This window comes from Dipodomys merriami, unplaced genomic scaffold, assembly GCF_024711535.1.
Source record: "Dipodomys merriami isolate MVZ:Mamm:240054 unplaced genomic scaffold, mDipMer1.0.p SCAF_9, whole genome shotgun sequence".
Classification (NCBI taxonomy): domain Eukaryota; kingdom Metazoa; phylum Chordata; class Mammalia; order Rodentia; family Heteromyidae; genus Dipodomys; species Dipodomys merriami.
In genome coordinates, this window is record NW_027206512.1 from 18,558,080 (window position 1) to 18,579,849 (window position 21,770).

Below are 21,770 nucleotides of genomic sequence, written 5' to 3' on the forward strand. Positions count from 1 at the left end.
GACATTCTACCATACCAGGGCCCAGAAACAATGAAGACTACCATGCGTTTGAACCTCTGAAATCATGAACTAAAGCAATCCCTTCCTCTCCTTTAAACTGCCTGTCCCAGGTTTTATCACAGCAATGAGAAGTCTGACTAACATAGAGATTCTAACCTTTCTGACCCTTAGTTTTCCAACTAGAAAATGGGGCTAATGTTACCTGCCTAATGGAGTTGTGAGGTTCAAATGAGATAACATACATTAATTGTTCATAGTGAGGATCATGAAAGTGGTACCTGTTATCCTTGGCACCAGTCCTTTCAGGAGTGGCAAGCAATGACTGCTGGGTCTTCAGATCTATTTGTTGAGAACAGATGGTAAGTTCACAAAGCCAAAGTCTAAAGGGTAGCTGACTTCTCCTTCTCATCAAAGAGATTAAAAAAATATGACCTAGTTTGAGTTGTATAAGTCCCATGTGGCTATTAAACAGAATTGGTAATTCATTCTCAGTTTTCTCATAATTACAGACAGTAAATCCTTTGAAACAAAAAAGGATTTTATGCATGTACTAGATACATGCATAATGGAAAATCAAGGAATGATATAAATAGTAATTAGTATTTGCTTTATTACAGATATTGTCCTAGGTACTTTATTTTTGTTATCTCATTTAATTCTGTATATTTTCTATGACCTATCTAAGTATTTCCTCCTGACAGTGTAGTCTGACAGGAAGTGATTGATAAGACTCAGTATTTTCTCAAAGCCCCCCCACACAGTAAGTAGGTATAATTTGAACTCAGAGCACTGGGACAGTGGCTCAAGTGCTAGCCTTGAGCAAAAGTAGCTCAGGGACAGTACACAGGCCTGAGAGTTCAAACCCCAGGACCATAAAAAAAAAACAACAACAAACTGAACCATGACATTGGGAAAGAGAAGAACACATTAGGAGAAGCAGGACCAGTGCGGTGTTCCTAGTGGCATATGTGGAAAGATCTGTGGAAATTCCCCACAGCAGCTCCCTCTGGGTGGATTCTGAAATCTGAGAAACCTTGAATCTCCCAAAAGTTACTGGCAGCACTTGGCCCAGGCAACTATACACCCAGTACCCAGGAGAAAGGAGATGCGAAGATCAAGAACCAATCATCTGTTGCCTACTGGCTCAGAAAGGTCTGCACGTTGAATTAATTAAAAGCAGACTAACCAGTGCGAAGGATGTCTTTGTCCTGTCTACAAATGGCTGGCATCAGCCAGTATTATAGTTTGTTTTGAGAAAGGATCTCCCGCTGTAGACTTAGCTGACCACCAAACTCTCCATCTCCCTGCGTATGCCTCCAGAGTGCTGGGAATACAGACATGAGCCACCCCACCCATTCTGCAGCATTGTCACAGCATTGTTACACTCATGTCACAGTTGACTACAGTTAATAACAATAGCTAGCTGTTGCTGGGCCATGCTGAATACTTACATGCATTCGTCCAATTAATCTTTGTAGTCCTAGGTGGTTTCATAATGATTCATAATGTTGCCATCACTCAGACTTCACAGATAAGAATAGTGAGGCAGAAAGGATTTAAGTAATTTACCTTTGATCACACAGTAAATTTAGATCTGGAATTTGAACCTAAGCATGCCTGACTACATTCATATTCTTTAGTCAAGCACCTAGTAGTCTGCAGCTCCTTCAAGCAGCTTATCCCTTATCTTTGCATGTTGTGTGGAAATCTTTGGTGTTAAACTGCTGCTAAGGCGGGTATTGAGGTCTGCCTTTCCCCTGACCCCATTTTCCTGATCCCTTACCAGTACCAAAAACTCCCTCAAGCTGCCCTTCCAAATTGCCAAGTTATATGACTTTAGGCTTTTTCCTCAGTCCCCAGAATACCGACTCCTTCAAGTCAGGAAAACTCACTCATTTTACTCATCTTTCTGACCCCTGCACATGACAGTAGTTCTGGGTCAAGGTTCCTATGCAATACATGGGATAAAAGACTGAAGAGTTTGTTTTGATTGGTAGCAACCAAAGTAAACAGCTCACACCAGTTGAAATAGAACCTGGCAATAGATGTTCTGGTTGTTTCTTTGTGGACTTGGCTCTGTCATACAACACCAAACAAAATAAAAAGTTAAACATTTCCACAGTGGGATCGCTAAACATCGTGTGAGGTCGTGGACAGGATCCCCATGTGTGCGGGTGTGCTCTGGAGCGCTGCTGTCTTCTGAGGGAAGGTGGGAATTTACACTTTTTCTCATCACCTGAACTCTACTGTTCCTCTCTCCTGCCACTGTGGCATGCTTCTTTGTACAAAAGCTGATGCATCTCAGAGTACTGTTTCTGCATTCTCCTGTCTTGGTTTTCTTTTTTTTTTTCTCTGATGCTATTACTGAACTTAGGCCTGGGAACGCTCTCTTTTCCTCTCTGCCTGGCACTCTACCACTTGAATCATAGCTCTACTTGTGTCTTTTTGGTGGTTGATTGGAAATAAGGTTGTCATGGAATTTCCTGCTGGGGCAGGTTTTGAACTGTCTCCTCAGTATCTAGGACTACAGGCATGAGTCACTGGCACCTGACCAATACTCTCATTTGCTTTATGGTTGATTCTATATCAACTGGCAAGTCATGAACCTCTTCGTGTCAGAGTAGCATCAGGGCTCTGCAAGTCCTCTTGGGTCATATTGCCACATCGTTTATGCTAAATGAAGACATATGTGAATTTTGGGGGGGGGGTGTCAGTACTGGGGCTTGAACTCAGAACCTGGCACTCATGTTTGGCTCTTTTGCTCAAAGCTGGAACTCTAACACTTGAGCTACACCTCCACTGAAGGCTTTCGCTAGTTAACTGGAGATAAGAGTCTTATGGACTTTTCTGCCCAGACTGATTTCTGAGTATGGTCCTCAGATCTTGGCCTACTGAGTAGTTAAGATTCCATATCTAAGTTTTGTTTTGTTTGTTTTTTGTGCAGGCCTGGGTACTGTCCTTGAGCTTTTATGCTCAAGGCTAGCACTCTATCACTTGCCCCCCTGCTCTATATCTAGCTTTTTGGTGTTTCAATTGGAGATAACAGTCTCACAGACTTTCCTGCCTGGGCTGGCTTCTAACCATGTTTCTTAGATTTCAACCTCTTGAGTAGCTGGGATTACAGGATTGAGCCCTGGTGCCTGGCTCTCATGTAGATTTTGGCAACAAGTGTGTTCTAAACACAGGCAACTGATAGCTTGAATAGTGACTATCTTGGCTTCAGGAGCCTGGGACTGCTTTGGATGGTTTGATGCATGCAGCAGCCTCTCAATGTAAATTCTATTGGATAACTCTTCTCATTTGAAATTTTCCTCTCTTACTTTTGCAAAATCAGCAGAAACAGGCAAACTCCGGTGTCAAAACAGGGCTGATCTTCTTGGTGAATCTTCTTTGGCCCAAAGCTGAGCTTATTTTATTTTCCAGTTAGCTTAACTGGGAATATTATAGTGCCAGGAAAACAGCGTAAGCACACAGCAGGTAGTACTTGGCTCTCACAGTCCTGCAAGAGGTGTACAAAGAGTGGCTGGGAAGGATCCCAGCTTGTTCATTTGCTATGGTGGGCCAGGAAAGAAATTTGGGGGTACTTTCCATGCTTCTTAAAACAGGATTTCGTGGGCAGGAAATTGTTTTATCTTCTTCCCTAACTGTAAACTGAAAGGGAACTTTACAATGCCTCAAAATCCCCCAAGTGAATGAACAGATGCTAACACAAATCTTCCAAATGAGTTAGAGAACAATAGTGAACATTTACGGGGACAGGTCCTGGGCTAAGTGCTTTACATAAACTGTCTTGCTAGAACCTCACACCTACCCTCAACATTGAATGCTATTGCCACCCTGCCTTTATGTGAGGAACTAAGACAACTTGCTCGCTCACGTGCCACACAGTTCTCAACCGATGCACAGGAAATAAGCCTTGAAAACCCATCTACTGATCCTGTAGTCACTGAGAATGGATACCCTTCTTCAAAGGACACATTGGACAATGCCATGTTGATGTCATTGAATATCTCCCTGAAGATTTCCGAAGCCAGTCTTAGAGATACTATTACTGAATGGTACTAAAATAAATAGCACTAATTTATTCTCCGAATGTATATCAACCACTCACTATCTGCAACCTACTGTGCAAGGCTGTGTCAATGCAATTAATAGTAATTCATTTTTGTTAAGTTAAATTCTTGGTGTGCTTCATCTCGTTTAGTCTTCTGAACTCTTTCAGGTAAGTCCTGTTAATTAATTTTGTTGGTAATGGAGCTTGGATTCAGGGCCTTAAGCTCTTCTTATTTTTCTACCTTTCAAGGCTAACATGCTACCACTTGGGCCACACCTCTACTTCCAGGTTTTTTTGGTGGTGTTTTTGGAGATAAGAGTCTCCTGGGCTTTTCTGCCTGGGCTAGCTTTGAACCATGATTCTCAGAACTCTGACTCCTGCATAGCTAGGATCATAGTTTTGAGCCACCAGCACCTGGGTCTAAGTCCTGTTATTATCAACTAAGAATTGTGAGGGAAGAAGGAGGATCATGAGGTCCAGACAACTGATTTTTGTCTAAAAAATGAGTTGTAAGGTGGTTTAGCATTTGTCAACTATGTACTGATATATACAATACACATTGCTATAATAAGTGGAGAGGCCAGGACTTGAACCCAGTTTGATCTGACGCCCAAACTAATGCATTAGAGACAAAAGAAAATGGCATACAACTGATATGGAAAATGAAGAGGATACACTTTTTCAGAAGAAAAGTCTGAATTACATTATCTGAATATTTTCTTCAAAATGTCCTGCCAAATAGAATGTTCTAATTCATTATGTTCATTTGTCGTTGTCTTTGCAGCTCCTGGATTTTAAAACAGGCATTCTTATATTACCCTAGCAAGTCGTGTGCAATCTTTTGTCTGCAATTTGCCAATCACAGAGCCCAGAGCTTGATATTTTTCTCCTTCAGGGATTGTCTTCAGTGTTTAATGAGCCAACTTGCTCACACTCACTTAAGCAGGTGATCCCTAACAGAGCTCTATACTTTGTGTAAAAGCAGAGTCTTGGGAATGCTGGAAGCCAGAGGATTAAAATAAATGATCTACATGTTCCACTAAGGAGTTTACAGTGACAGTAAGATGCTTAGACCATGACAAATTCCATAGAGGATGTTTCCAAACAGATTCTATTTGGCCCAGTTATTCTGAAGCACCTACAAAGTTGATTTTGCCATTTGAATACAGTCAAGGAAAGAATTTTGAAGTTGACCTGCCACCTTGTGGAAATTGGAGGCGATTAAAAAAATACATGTCTTTGAATAATAGCCTATAATATATTATGATGCAAGATAACATTTTTTTCTTTCTCTCTTTTTGTTTTCTTCTCAAAGTGGGAGAATCTCATTATATGACCAATCTGGTCTTGAACTGTTAGGCTCAAGTGATCCTCTCTGCTTCAAACTCCTGAGTAAAATAATAGCAAATCACATAGTAAGAGAAGAAGTTAAAAAAAAAACTTGTAATGTTAGAGTTGAAATTAAGTGGTTGGGGTTACAAGCAGGTGAACTTGTGCCTGGCTTAGGCTAACATCTATTGAGGAATTATAATGGGCTATGTACCTTTTAAATGTTTTCTCATTTTGTTATAAAATAAGCAGTAATTATAATGGAAATAATACTGTCCCTATTTTAAAGGCCTTAGAGGAAGGTGAAGAAATTTGCTTGGAAACACAGCATGACACTGCTCCTGAGCTATATACAACCACCCTCTCCTCCAGGCATTTAGACACTTAAGTATTTAGAAGAGTTGAACAGTAACCATCTAAGACAGCTGTGTTCATCTGAATAGTCAGAAATACATTTTCAGCCGCCTGCAGCTGGCCCAGTACATCTGAGGCAAGTTGATAAGCAGGGATGGAGGAGGAGACAGTTCCTCTGTGTTCTTTCATTATTTCAATGTTGCTTTTATTTTCAGAGTTCTGTCATGTGACCACTACTCCCTGCACATTCTCAGCTCCCTTATTCGAGCTCATGCCCAAATAAGGTAAAAGTCCGGCTGACCTAGATTTCAAATCCTGGCTTTAATACTGTGTGACCTTGGGCCAGTTACAGGAACTTTCTGAGCTCCTTTTACATAGTTTGTTAAATGGGGAAATCTTGGCACATATAACCATGCTTTCTTTCAGAAATATGTAAGACAAATGAGTGATATAAGATAAATGGGACCTAGGGTGCAAGCCAAACTATGTGGCATACAGTAAGTCCTTTACTCATATCTAAACCACAAGTTGATGACTCTGATACCAAGAGTATAATTTTATGACACACTGGAATCACAGTTGATACTTCTCAAGGTAGCTCTAATCATTATTTCCTGTGATTCTATTACCACACCTTATAAACTATCATCATTAAGACGGATTGTGTACTTCTTTAAATAGGGATCTGAGTTGGGAATTTAGAGATACTTAACATATACGGTGATATTCAGAAGGGCATGTCTGTTCTGACCATTCAGCCATGTCTTGTTTTCTATGATTGTACAGTGAATTCCTGATGAAGCAGGAAAGAACCAGGATCTTCTTAGTTTTGTGGGATTTGTTTTTCTACTACATTGTGGCCCTTACTGATTGGAGATAAATCAGTATTCTGTAGCAATAATGGGAAAAGATGACCTCAAAGAAATCTAAAGAATAAGGAGTCAGAGGGAACAAAGAAGAAAGGGGAGAGAGAGGGAGGGGCCAAAGAAGGAGGAAGAAGAGGGAAGGAAGGAACAAAGGAAGGAAGGAAGGAAAGAAGGATGAAATGAAAGAGGAAAAACACTGTAGGATAACTCTAATGAAGCAATTTTTTTCATAGATTTGTGGGGTTTTTTTTTTGCATGTGCTGGTACTGGGGCTTGAACTTAGGGCTCATGCCTGGCACTCTACCACTCTAGTCACACATATACTTCCAATTTCTTGTTGGTTAATTGAAGACAAGGGTATCTTGGACAGCAATTAATATTCATATAAAAATTCCTTCTCCACAGCTTTGGAGAACGTGACTAACATTAAGTTTATAACTTGTAATGCCATGTCTACGTCTACGTCTACGTCTGTGTTGAATAAAGATCCTCTGCATTTGAACTGGTGGCTCCTCCAGAAAGCCTAGCACCTGGTTAGCTTTGTCATTTCTGTTGATGGTGACAGGCAGTGTAGAAAAAAAGACTTTGCATGTTAGTAGAATTCCAGAACTTGCCTTCAAGGATGGGGTCTATTTAGTCAGCTATCTCTATCTGTATCTATATCTATGCCAATATAGATATATAAAACAAAACCATCCAAAGCCAAATAAATTTATTTTTAAAAGATGTTTATTTAGGTCATAGTTTCTGGAGTTTTGAATGCTGTCATCTAGTGATGGCCTTCTTGCTTAAAGAGTCCCAAGGAGGCTTGGTATCAAATGGCAAATGGGATTTAGTAGCTGCCAAGGTCATGGAGCTAGTAAATGGTAGAATCTGACATCAAAACCATGGGTGGCTGGGTGCCCAGTGGCTCATGCTTGTAATCCTAGCTATTCAGGAGGCTGAGAGCTGAGGATCGCCATTTGAAGTCAGTCTGGGAAGGAAAGTCCATGAGACTCTTATTTTGAATTAACCCCTATAAACCTGGAAGTGGTGCTGTGGCTCAAAGTGGTAGAGAGCTACCCGTTAGTGAAAAAGCTCAGGGACAGCACCAGGGCCCTGAGTTCAAGCCCTACAACCAATCCCAAACAAACAATAAACAAAAAAACAAAACAAATAAAAACAAAAAAAACCATATGTGTCGGACACAATCTCTGTGCTTTATCCTCTCATGATTTTGGAAATTCCAGAACAAGAAAGATCTTGCTGAATGATCTCAGCAATGTTGCCAGTGGTCTATATTGACTAAAAGTTCTGGGTCACACACATCACTCCTGCAGAATGATTATTTCTATTCTGGACCAAACTAATAACTTCAAATGGAAATGTTTGCCTCTTACATTCTTATCGATCAAGGTTTTTCTTATTAGGGCCCATTGAAAGGTAAGATGAAGACTGTTTTTTATTTGTTTATTTTTACGGTCATGGGCTTTAACTCTGGGCCTAGTCGTTGTCCCTCAGCTCTTCAGCTCAAGGTGAGCGCTCTACCACTTGAGCCACAGCGCCACTCCTGTTTTCTTGTGGTTTATTGGAGATAAGAGTCTCATGGACTTTCCTGCCAGGGATGGCTTTGAACCGCGATCCTCAGATCTCAGCCTCCTGAGTAGCTAGGATGACAGGCATGAGCCACCAGCGCCCAGCATAAGTTTTTTTTTTTTTAATCATAGTTTAATCATAGTTCTAGTGACTTACAGGAAAAGGATGCTAGTCAGGCTTTATACTAAATAGCCATTTCTGGGAAAGCAATATTTAATAGGCAAGAAATTGATTAGTAGCTCAGCAGATCCTTTCTGGAGTATGAGTAACTTATCTTCCATTGCTACTCTCATAGCTTGATCATAGGTGACAAGAAATATTATGACAAATACATATTTTAAAATATTATTAGTTGTTGGTACCAGACAACAGAAATGATTGGCAGACCCCAAAAAACCCCCAACAAGTTGACAAATTACATTTTAAAAAGGTATCACTTTTTATTATCCTGCTTTAGAGTTAATGATTAGATCTACACAGATTCTGACTTCCTTGGGAAAATATCACTTAGATTGTATGTACAGATCCTTAATATCATTTTTAAAATTTACTCTATAAGCTACAATTCTATAAACTCTAAGTGGAATGTCCTAAGATAACCAGTTTTGTTTTTGTGGTGATTATGGAATAATGAAAATTTCTGTTAGATAAACGAGTTACTACTGTACATCTGTTTGTACGTGTAAGTACTATGAGAAGAAAGTTAACAGCTGTTAAAGAAGTTCATCCTGGGGCTGGCAAGAAGCAAAGGTTTTCTTTTTCACTCGTCATCTCCTCCACAGATCTTTGAGAGAGTGATTTCATAGTCTCCAGAAGTATCTGACTGCAAAGAACAAGACCAACAGAAAACAAAGATGGCATTAATAAGGAAGGGAGCAAAATGAATCACAGCACTGGTGAAGCGAGCCTCATCCGTGTAGATGATGGTATCAGCCCTTTTCCCCTTTACCAGTCAATAAACGATCTCAGCTCAGAAAAGCTATCATTGTGAGCTTAAGGATTATGGGAAAGTTTGATGTTTGCTATGCACCAAAGATGATCATAGATAAAACTTGGCTTTTATCCTGGATTGTCCAAAATTTTTACATTCTTTTTACTTTTATTCAAAGCAACCAGTGATGGTTTGTCACCACTTACGCTTCCTGTTTGGAAAGCTGTCATTGGAGAATGTGGTCATGTTAAATATGTCATGAACAAAGATCATTTAGTGAAGAGGTTAAATGTGCTTTCACAGTAAAACACAACAGATAGTAATATAATATATATATAATATAATATAGTATCTATAACATATATATTATATGTAATATAATAATATATATTATTATAATACTCTGTTGTATGTTGATTTTAGGTCTTCCTCTATTTACAGAGGTAAAAATCAAGTCTTGCTTTGACATATGTAATGTTCTTTCAAATTGCTGGCTGTCAACAATGCTACAGCTTTATATCGGAAAATCTAGGAAGCAATGGCTCACACCTGTAATCCTAGCCATCCCAAGCAAAACAGCCTCAAGACTCTACCCCTACTCACAATAGCATAGCCCAAAAGTGGTATAACACCAGCAGATAAGCTCAGGGCCTAAGTTCAAAGCTCAGTATTCCCCCTCCCAATAAAGCTCCTTGGGTCATCTCTGATCAGAGTTGTAAACAATTATTAGGGATTCTACCAGTTAGTCAAGAAAATATATCCAAGTGGATTATTAGAAGTTAGTATATAAAATTCTGATTTCTATGTGAACTCCTTCTTACCTCTAAATGCCTTTACCTTCTAGTAACACAGTCAATTTATTAGCATTTAAGAAATTCTGCTTTCACAAGAACAGTTAAGGTGCCCAGCTGGTTCTTTCTTTTCTTTCCCTACATTTTTCTCTCTAGAGGACTTTGATCCTTGTCTCTAGTTTCAATAATGTAATTAATTTTCTGGGTACATTCCACCCTTTGGTGACATCTCCACTTATCTTTTCCAAAGACACCTCAAACTCAGCACATGAAAAACAACTCACAGAGATTCACTCCTCCAAAAGGTGACATTTTAAAATCCCATTTGACTATAGGAAATGACACCACGGCTTCCCATGTTAGAATCTTGGAGTCCTTCTTAACACATCTTCCTCACTTCTCACATCAGGCCCCTGAAGATTTAATTCCTAAATATCATTTGAGCCCTTGTTCTTTCCTGTCTTTGCAGGGCCATCAACCTACCCATAGCTACTCCAATGTGACTATATAAAACACATAGTGACAAGTCTCCTAACCCAACTCTCTACATGTCTTGCAGCTTCTTCCCAACTTAGTCTCCACTACCACTGGGTCTTTTCACTGATCATAACACTATGTGGCTTAAAATTCTCCAGTGGCTTTCTGTTACTCTGAAGCTCAAGATGAACCTACTTAAACACTGCTGAAGAATTCCAGCATGATCAGTCCTTTGGCCCTCAAATGTTATTATTTTCCTTCTAGCAAGAGATCTTTCCCATCATTTGCAAGTCCTTTTATTAGAATGCTCCTTCCTGGTTCTCTGGTTCTGTAGGTAGCATGACCATTGTCTTGTTCATATCCACTCATTTTCTAGGTCAGAATAATGATTCCATGCATAGAAGCCTTTCACCACACTTAGCAGTTGTGATAGTTCATTTGATTTTTTTTTTTACATTTATGTGTAATTCCATAAGGGCAGAAAATGTATCCACTCTTCTCCCCTACCCACTTTAATTGTAATCTTGAGCCTGATGCATATTTAGTAAAATTTCATGCGCTGGTCCTGGTGCTTGCTATAACTCAGATACCTGGGTGCTGCTGTCTTTGAGCATTTTTGCTCAAGACTAGCACTCTACCACTTGAGCTGCAGCCCCACTTCTGGTTGTGGTTTCTTTTTTCTTTCTTTCTTTCTTTTTTGGGGCTTACTTGGAAAAAAGGATCTCATGGTTTTTCTTCCCAGGTTGGCTTCGAACAGTGATACTCAGATCTCAGCTTCCTGAGTAGCTATGATTACAGGCAAGAGCCACTCATACCTGGCACATTTAATAAAATTTTCAACTGAATGAATGCAGTACTAATGCTGACTGCAAAGCTCTCTTTAACCAAATTCATCTTGCTATTTAGATTTTATTTCTCAACATTCCCATTTCTTTTTTGTTGTTGTTGTTTGTTTGTTTTTTGTCGGTCATAGGGCTTGAACTCTGGGCCTGGGCTCTATCCCTCAGCTCTTCAGCTCAAGGCGAGTGCTCTACCACTTGAGCCGCAGCACCACTAACATTCCCATTTCTAATCAAGCAAGTTGCCTCTTTCTTCCTATCTCTGCTTCTAGAACATTCATCTTTGGATTCTGTTGGTAAGCAGAGAATGCAGTCCATAGGAAGACTCATGTACTCTGTTGACCTGAAAGGCATACTCAATACTCATGATGCAACTCCAAACTTCTTTTCTCTAAGCTCCTACATTTGTATGCTAACACTGTACCCCACAATCTAGCATTTATTCGTATATTATCACCTTTTCTTGATCCCTACCTATCATATTTTCCCTAAAAGATTTATAGTCATTAAACACATACATAACTCAGATATAAAATCACATACAAAATTTACATTCATATCTTTATATTAAATAAATACACATTTGATTTTTACCTCTGTCTTTCCTTCTCACTACCAATCACCACCTAAGAACAGTGTAAATAATCATTTAAATGCTTAAACCATGGGGCAGGGAGAGGAAGATGGGAGGACACACAATGGAACTATATCTCTGAATTTCAGAAACTTGGCCATCTGAAATCATTCTGTTCATCAGTAAGGAAAACATCATGAGGTTATCTAATAATGTACGTGAGGTGGTGGAAATAAAAAGAATTTATATTATTTCAAACCACAAACTGAACTCTTCAGCGATGGATTTCTTCTTTTTTTATCAAACTATAAATAGTTTAAGTGTTTTCTAATATAATAACTCTCAATTACCCAGACCATTGCAAACCTGAGAGCCACAGCTTAATTGAATTTTCTGGTTTGCGGAGGGTGAGCTGAAAGCCTTCCTGTTGTGTCAACCTTGTTACTGACAATTGTTATAAAATGTATGAGTCTGCTTTTTGCCCTAGTAAATGCAATGTGGTTACGGTTATTGAATCTTCCTTTGATGATGGAAACTATTGTAATGTGTCAGGATCAATTCAAATAGAATTGAGAGGGAGCGGTTGAGGAAATGCTCTGTGCTAAGCCCCAGGCAGTTGGCAACTTGTGTGTGTGTGTGTGTGTGTGTGTGTGTGTGTGTGTGTGTGTGTGTGTGTGTGTAAGAGAGAGAGAGAGAGAGAGAGAGAGAGAGAGAGAGAGAGAGAGAGTTTCAGCTCATTCGAGCATCTTCATCTGAAGAGGTTAAGTGCAAAACCAAAGGCTCAAGTCAAAAACTGAGAATTTTGATGAGTAGAACTAGCTGAGTGATTGATGTTAATTCACTCATTCATTAATTAACCCACATTTGTGGATCCTGAAGAATGACTGCTTCCAGGACAGCTGAGGTTTGTCTCTGGTGAAAGGTGGCTGCCTGGGTCAGGGCTGTAACATAGAAGGAACAGAAGCCATGCCCCTTGCATGGCCTCTGGGAAGCCAGCCCTGAGCTCCTTCTTTCCTCTGAGCCAGTGGGGTCCTGGAGGCTGGGTGGGTGGCCAGCTCTCTGAGGCTTAGCTCCTACAATGCTTTGGACAAGTTGGACTGCTTCTCTCTATCCTGCATTTGCTGGACACTTCCATGTGTTCTTGGGAACCACGATAGGAAAATGAATCTATAGAAAACTGATAGATAGGTCTGGAGCTAGCCCCTTAATTCACCATTTGTTTGCCAGTTGCTATATCTGTATTAGCACTGAGACTTAAAGTATGGAAGACAAAGGAGCAAAACCTCCAAAGAATAACGGACAAAAAGACATAGAGACATTGCAGAAAATAATCACAAGTATCATTTAAAACACGGAAATATCCATTGAAGCCAGATGTGGTGCTACACACCTGTAGTACAAGCACTCAGGAGGCTGAGGCAGGAAAATTGAGAATTTGAGGCCAGCCTGAGCTACATAGAAAGACCCTATGTCTCAACAAAACAAATGGCAATAAAAATGTTATAACGAGACACAATGCCTCACCTATCAGATTGTAAAAACACAAATGGGTTGTTTGTGGGTTGAAGTCAACTCTCTGTTCTAGGCTGTAAAAGAACAAGGACTTACATCTTACCTCATGAAAGAGGAAAATGAAGCTAGGTGGTAATATTTATCATGATTATAAAAGCATGTATTTATATCTGTCTCAACACTCCTGCGTCAGGAATTTATCCCACAGATACCTCGTACCTCACGAAATGATAATATGCACATAATCATATAACATGCTTATAATAGCAAGAAACATCTGTTATCTCTTTGGTACAAATATACAAACAATGGAATGATGTACAGCCATTAAAAATGAGAAAACGTCCTGTGTACTGAAATGAAATGAACTAGAGCAGCAAAACCTGTGTTCTTTGTATACAACAAAGATGTTTATTATTATTACTGTCAGGGAGGCTCGAATCTAGGGGCTGATGCATGCAAGGCAAGAATTCTACCACTGAGCTACACCCTAGGCCAGAAAAAGAAAATTTAAAATATAGTTTTTCCTTTCCTTATATTTTCACAAGCAATACACAAATTGTCACAAATACTTCAGTGTACATAATAGGCAAACAACTTACACACGCACTTTACAAATGAAGAACAGCTCATTTAAAAAAAAAACACAACAAAAAATGCCCTTGATTTTTGTTTGGCCAGCCTGGACCATGATCCTGTTTATGATTACCAGGTAGCTGGGCTGACAGGTGTGCATCACCATGTCCAGCTATTGGTTGACATGAGCTCTCATAAACTTTTTGCCCAGGCTACCATTGAATTGTGATTCTACCACTGGAGCCACACTTCCACTTGTAGCTTTTTGCTGGTTAATTGGAAATTAGAGGCTCACCGATTTGTCTGCCCAGGCTGGCTTCAAATGTCTATTCTCAATGCTCAGCTTCTGAGTAGCTAGGATTACAAGCATGAGTCACTGGCACCTGGCAATGGTCCTCTCGACTTCAGCTTCCCAAGGAGCTAGAATTACAAGAGTGAACCACCAGCACCCAGCTTTCTTTAGTTATTTTAACTCAGAAAACACATAGAAAAGGAGAGAAATCTAAGTCGTCCTACTGCACTACAGTACTGAGGCTTGAACTCAGAACTCTCAGGGCTGGCACTCCACCACTTGAACCATACCTCGAGTACCATATGACTTTATGTTTTAAGAGATGAAAAGCAAAGAAGACAAGTAGAGAAAGACAAAGTATGCTTTGCTATTTTTAAGGAGGGGGTAACCATGCTCGGTAGGAAATGTACTCATTACCTTACTCATGTCACTGTAACCCCTCTAGGCAGTATATTTACAATAAAATTTTTTTTAAAGGAGACTTACTTTGATTGCTGAATAGAGGGAATACCCATAATACTTCTTAAACTCATGTCGAATGTCCAGAAGGTCAATTTCTGATCTGGAAACCATTATTCGGTTCAGAGTGAACTCATCAGTTCCAGCACCCTGGTAAGAAATGCAAGTGATCACATTGGAAATCTCATTGGTCACAAAATGATATGGAGACCTTTATTTGTAAGATTAGATAATGGTACATGAAATATTCAACCATGGTGCTTTTTCCTCATTCATTTCCCATTAGACCCAATCATTTCCAAAAAATACTTGTTGAGCCCCTCCTCAATGCCAGTATCAATCATATGCTGAATAACAGAGATCAGTTATCCATAACAGGTTTCCAATTTTGTAAAGAGTACAGGCAATAAAATGAGACATTAAAAATAGTCTGACATATGGCAGATATTGAGTATTATGGAAGCATATTATTAGAAGAAAAATCAAAGAAGTGACATTTATTACAGGAGTACTGGGCACAGTGGCACACACCTATAATCCCAGCCCTTGGGATGCTATGGCAGAAGAATCTGAAGCAAAAGGTTAGTCTGGGGTACACGGAAAGACTCTGTCTCCAAAAATATTAACCAGGAGAAGGAGTGTTTTCATACAAGCTGGAAGGAAAAACTGTTTCAGTGGAGGATATTGTATGTTTTAAGGTTTAGGACAAGAAAGAATATCATATATTCAAGAATAAGAGGACTAGCAAGAGATGTGTCTGGAAAAGCCAGGCCTAGGTAACCATGAAATGTGGTTAACATCAACTCAATATAAATAACTATTATGTTTTAACCAGGAATATATGGAGATCAGATATACTTGTGGTTTCACTCTACAGTGCAAGGAGCACATTTTGGATTGGAGTATGATAAAGGACAAGACTAGAGTCTTTAAGACCCATTCAGAGGTAAACAAAGAAAAGATAATGGCAAATTGAGCCATAATGGGAGAAAAAAGGAAAATCTGAAGGATGCTTGTTTAGGATTGTCAAGAAAACGTTGCTTCATAGAGAGGGAGAAGGTACACATTTCGGGTGAGCAGTTGGACAGATGTTGATTCCATTTATTTATGCACCCCCAAAATGCTTGTTGAACAGCCCCTACATTCCAGGCATTGCTCTATTTATTACACATATGGTTTAGGGGAACACAGATCCTATCTCTGACCTCATAGAGACTATATTCTAATCAAGACAATAAATTGTCCAACTGTTTAATGAAACATAGGAAGAAAATAAAGCAGGGAAATAGAATAGAATAACTGAAAGGGAAAACAGGTGACATAACACAATCAGGGAAGAAACCTGAACAAAGAGGCAGCCATTGGAGGAGGAGGGTCCCAGGTAAAGACAACAACAAATTCAAAGAACCAACTTGGCATAGTCAGGGAATAGAAAGAGGACTGAGGTGGTTGAGACACAGTGCATGAGGCTATGGAGAAATATATAGCCCTAACAAATGGGTAAGGTTAGTTGCTATTGGAGCTCTCTCCTGAGATGACTGCCTTGTAGGTAGCACACAGTGATGGAGAGGAGGTGTTCTCTTGGACATTCATGGTTTTTGTTGGTACAGAGTTTCAACTCAGGGCCTTGTGCTTGCTAGGCAAGTACTCTGCCACTTGAGCCATGCCCCGGCTCCTTTTGCATTTGGAACTTGTTTCTCATATTGTTTATTTTTCAGTCCAGCCTTAATCTGCAATCTGTCTATATCAGCCTCCTAAGGAGCTGGGATTGCAGATATGAAGCAGCACATCCATTTTTTAAGGTATAGATGAAACTCCAGGAAATTCCCTGTAAAGAAAGGGTCTCTCCCGAGACAGGCCTTGTTCTGGGATCTGGAAGTAGACAAGAGCTTGACTCATGAAATTCTCTGATCCAGCAGACAGAGGGAAAACACACAGGGTTTCAATATCCTGGTTTATTTCCAGGAAAGCTTCTTGAGAAGCCCCCGAACTCAGGGGTAACGTTTGATGGCATTCTAAAACAAGTTCTGTTGTCCACCCCTGCTGCCAATTTTACTAACACTTTGCTGTAGCTAATCCTTATTTATTGGTGTGCCCATCAACCTACCAAGTAAATTAGCAGATAAATTAGCTACAAAAACTTATCAATATGGAAGATAAATATGACACTATCAACACTAAGCAATTTTTTGGTGCCAGTTCTGAGGCTTGAACTCGGGCCCCATGCCATCTCCCTTAGCTTTTTCACTCATGTCTGTCTTTCTACCACTAAGCCCCACTTTCATTTCCAGCTTTTCTTCTGGTTAATTGGAGATGAGAATTTCCTAGATTTTTCTGTTCCAGTCTAGCTTTGAACATCCATCCTGAGAAGCTAGGATTGCAGGTATAAACAGTAGTTTTCTTCTCCTTGAGGAATGCTAAGAATGCATATGAAATTTGCCGACCAACCTTCAAAGACTGATGCAGTCTTTCAGCTAAAAAGGCAGGTGTGTTCCTCACACAATGAACTGTTATAAAGTAAAAAAAAAAAAAAAGGAATTATTATTAGCTTCACCTAATAGAAATTGGGTAAGCAATAGTAATTGGTTTGTTTAAAAAAGATAACAATTCTTTCCACTGTTATACCATCCCACTCCCTCCTCACAACTGGCTTCTATTCAGAATGAAAGGAAGACTGCTTAACCTGAATTTCAAAGCCTTGTAATGCCATATTTGCACAGAACCTTAGCATGGTAATTATCTTCAGCCATGGAGAAAAAAAACATTACCTTCCAAAGGAACTCCCACCGTATCTGACTCACCTCTCCATCCCAGACATCTACACTTACATTGAGGAGTCCCTAGGGTGTCCCCTTGCTCGACTTCTATCATCTTTCGCTACTGATAAAGAACTTTGACCTAGCAACTGCAGAGATGTGGTTCCAAATAATTCATTAGTGAGAAAGGGCACTGGAGTTCCATTTAAACCCTTTCCCCCCCTGCCCCATGGAAGGATTTTCTTTTCAAGTGTCTGGATGAGTCTACATAGGCAGTTACTGTTAGAATAACTGCATTAGAACTAGTGCCTATAACTTAACTGCAATCATTGAAAAAAAGAATGGACAAGTCTTTATTGTGACCTAACAAGTAAAGCAGAAATAAATCCAAAAAAAGAAACTGACAAAAAAAATGAGTAAATGAATGATCCTTGAAATAAAAGTGAAAATAGGAGAAGTCTGTAGGGAACAAACCTATTTACTGCAACACAACTATCTTTGTAATCTTAAATCTGATTCCTAGGTGAGAACCTGACCAAATGAGAATGGATTTTATAATGCATTTTGGATCTCGGAACAAGACTAGATTTTTCTCATCAAGACTTAGGAACTTTCTCAAGCAAAACAAGAGATTTGGTGTTTAAGTGATTTAAGGGACTATTAGATGTGAAGTTGTTTGGCAAAGAAAATGAACCATTTGAACTGCATGTTTAAAAAGACATTATATTGCTGCACTATTCACAATAGCCAAGATATGGCAACAGCCCAGATGCCCCACAATAGATGAGTGGATCCAAAAAATGTGCTACCTATACACACAGCCATTAGAAAGAATAAAATTATGTCATTTGCAGAGAAATGGGACTAGAACAAATCATATTAAATGAGGCAAATCAAGCTCATAGAGACAAATGGCCCACATTCTCTCTGGTATGCAGAAATTAGAACTAAGATATACTGGGATATGGTAAATTATACAGGATTCTAGATACTCACACACAGTGAGACCAGAAGAGAATAATCTTAGCAGAAAAACACAAAGGTGCAATGCCTATGTGTCTCTTCATGATAATATATATTTACTGAAGTGAACTCTAAGATATGGAAATAGGAGACCTCTTTCTTTCTCTCTTTGTTTCTTTTTCTATCTTTTTAAAATGTTTAGTTTTAGATGATTCAGTCTTCTTTATGGTATATTTAAGTGTACATCTTCAGAAGGGTTGGGGGGAAAGGAACAGAACTCCAGGGAAAAAGAGTGAAAAAGTGTAGCACTTGAGCTCACTAGACATTGATGATAATGGACTATATATAACTTGTGGGTAGAGATGGGAGGGAGGGACTGGGAGAAAACGAGAGAACAGGAAACACTGTATGAAAGGTATGTGCTTATTACTTGACACACGTAATTGTAATCCCTCATCACCTCTATAATAATAAATTAAAAATAAGCCTTAATAATTTAACCAAAAATCATTATGACATAATTTATTCTATTCAACTTATTATCCTTCAATTAGATTTTTGGAATCTATATTTATTTATTTATTTATTTATTTATTTATTTATTTATTTATTTATTTATTTATTTATTTATTTATTTATTTATTTATTGTGTCCGTATTGGGGCTTGAACTCAGGGCCTATGCACTGTCCCTTCGTTTTTTTCACTCAAGCCACAGTTCCCTTGCCAGATTTTTTTTTTTTTGGTGGTTACTCAGTTCTATTTCCAGCTTTTTTTGGTGGTTGCTTGGGCTGGCTTTGAACCATGCTTCTCAGATCTCAGCCACCTGAGTAGCTAGGATTACAGGCCTGAGCTACTGGCACCTGGCTCAATCCTTTCTTTTTCAAATCAATTCTTTCCCTTTAGTTTGCCCTTTGCTCCATGTTTTTAAGCACATTGTTCTTTGTGTCTGCAAATGTCAAAAGTGGCAGTAGAGGATAGGGATAAGGAAATTTGTTTTAGTGCCCAACCTCAGAGGCAGGAAAAACTTGAGCAGTCCAGTAGAGTTCACCATTGCCTATGTCCTACCGTTCTTCACTATCCTGACCAAACTTCAGTCAGGCTCTCTTCCTATAGGCCTCTGAACTTTGGCTTGCCCCCATCCTTCATTTTAGTAAATGAAGACTATGTCCCTTTATCAGTTTATCCCAAGAATCCAGCTACCAACAATGAGCCACCTGCCATTTCAAAGACCAGTGATCATGCCTTCTTGTTGTCTAACTTTCCCTGAAAATTTTCTTCCTAAAAAAAAAAGAAAGTTTGCTGTTTGAATTTTCAAATTTGCACATTGTTAGGCTCCAGTTGCAAAAGCCTTTTTGAATAAAACTTCTCATCTTCACATGGATGTGGTTGTATTTGGTTGCATCTATTAGTAGATTCCTATTATGTAATTCTAAGATGGTAGTGCTTAGATTTTTTTTTTAATGTCAAAAACTATGTGGTGACATATTACACTAGAGTTCTTGTATATGAAATATCTAGAACAGGTAAATTTAAACAGCCAGAAAAACATCTGTAGCTGCTGGTGTCTGGGTGGTAGATAGGAATGGGAAGTGCTGAGGGCTTTTCTTGGGGGCTAATAAAACTATCCCTAACTTAGATGGTGATAGTGACTGCAAAACTCTGTCAATATGTTAAAATGCGGTGAATTACACAGTTTTGATGGGTGGATTTTATTGCATGTGTGATACATCTTAGTGAAGTTTTTTTTTTTTCATCCTGGAGCTGGATCCTAGAAGATTATACATGCTAGGTAAGAACTCTGCCTAAATGATCTCCTCAACCCTTCAATGAAGTTTTCTGTAAATGAAAAAAGCTTTATTCCAATGGTAGACTGAAATAGACAATGAACATTGTGACGCATTTTGAGTTATCAAATTAGTAATTTTTGAGTAATCAAATTAATGGTAAAACAAATGTACATTCTAGCCCAAATTTAATGCCCAATTAGATGTGTGCTTTCAAGAGTATTTTTTTTTTTATTTCTTAGCTTGCTGCTATAGTTTGGATGTGAAATGTCCCTCACAGTCCCATGTGCAAATGCTTGGCCACATCTACACTATTGGAGGTGGTAGAACCTGTAAGAGTTTGGGCCAAGTTGGAAAAAGTTAGGTAAGAGAGCGTGTGCAGTTGAAAGAGATATTGAACTCTGACCCCTTCCCATCTCTGTCTTGGCTTCCAGACTGCCATGAAGTAAGGTGAGAAGCCAGATGCTCCCACCATGATCTACAGGGCTGCTCCAGGCCAAAGCACCTGGGCCAAGCACCCATGAACTGTGAGGCAAATGAACCTTTCCCCCTTCTAAAGTGAGTAGCTCAGGTATTTTGTCATAATGACAGAAAGTTGACTCGCAAAAGTTTTTCAAATATTGTTGCTCAGTAAGAGCAGACAAAGCTGCACATTAATATAAGGATTAGCATTATGAAATAGAAAAAATAGAACTGGCTACTACCTCTGAAACTCTTAGAACTATTTCTAGAGACTGATATTAATTCCATTTCTTTAATTGAAAAAGGTTTTCTTTCCCTTTGATGGGTATTTTAAAAAACAATTTTACTGGAGTTAGTCTCATTCTCTCTCTCTCTCTCTCTCTCTCTCTCTCTCTCTCTCTCTCTCTCTCTCTCTCTCTCTCTCTCTTTCTCTCCCTCCCCCCCTTTGTTTTTTGTTTTTGTCAGTCGTGGGGCTTGAACTCTGGGCTTGGACGCTGTCTTGCGCTCTTCAGCTCAAGGCTAGCGCTTTACCGCTTGAGCCACAGCACCACTTCCGGTTTTCTAGTGGTTTATTGGAGATAAGAGTCTTACGGACTTTCCTACCCAGGCTGGCTTTGAACCACAATCCTCATATCTCAGCCTCCTGAGTAGCTAGGCTTACAAGCATGAGCCACCGGCACTTGGCTCTCTGATACAATATTTTGCCATGTACTTTAAATACTTAGCACTGACTGTATCTCCATCTGTATATACACCACAGCACACTAGGGTGGTTAGTTAAAATTACAGGTGATGGAGCCGCCCTGCCTGAGAGAGAAGCCCAGCTCTTCTGGTGCTTCCTCAGTAACCCAAGGAAGTCCCTTCTTTTCTCTGTGAGTCAGGTTTACCATTCCTACAAGGGTAATGATGACAAATACCAGTTCTGTCAGTAAGGAGTGCAGAACCATGCCTAGCACATGCTAGGGAAGTAAAATAAACTATGTTGGGAGCCCTAGTTGGGAGCTCACCTCCAGGGGTGGGGAGCTCCACCCCAGAACAGGCTTCCTCTGGAATAGCTATCTTTATCTCACAGGAGATGCTAAGAACAACTGGAATGGATATTAGCAATGACTTCTCATTAGTGGAACAAGGTGTATAGGAGTTCAGGATTTCCTCCTTGAACACCCAAAATTAGA

The 21,770-nt window shown here is 39.4% G+C and overlaps 1 protein-coding gene and 1 long non-coding RNA gene across 3 annotated transcripts in view; one reads left to right on the forward strand and one right to left on the reverse strand.

The window, feature by feature from the left end:
- Positions 1–2,151: 2,151 nt before the first annotated feature.
- Positions 2,152–21,770, forward strand: part of LOC138820766 (uncharacterized) — a 43,903-nt gene continuing 24,284 nt past the window's right edge. The window contains exon 1 of the long non-coding RNA XR_011369977.1: positions 2,152–2,209. This is a non-coding gene — a long non-coding RNA (uncharacterized lncRNA). The remainder of the gene's footprint in view (positions 2,210–21,770) is intronic.
- Positions 8,594–21,770, reverse strand: part of Anxa3 (annexin A3) — a 59,517-nt gene continuing 46,340 nt past the window's right edge. For both annotated transcript variants that reach the window (XM_070012599.1, XM_070012598.1), the window contains 3 exons: positions 17,078–17,136; positions 14,657–14,779; positions 8,594–9,001 (listed from right to left, as the gene is read on the reverse strand). In XM_070012599.1, the coding sequence (XP_069868700.1) occupies positions 8,939–9,001; positions 14,657–14,779; positions 17,078–17,136 (245 nt within the window). In that variant the 3' untranslated portion in view covers positions 8,594–8,938. The remainder of the gene's footprint in view (positions 9,002–14,656; positions 14,780–17,077; positions 17,137–21,770) is intronic.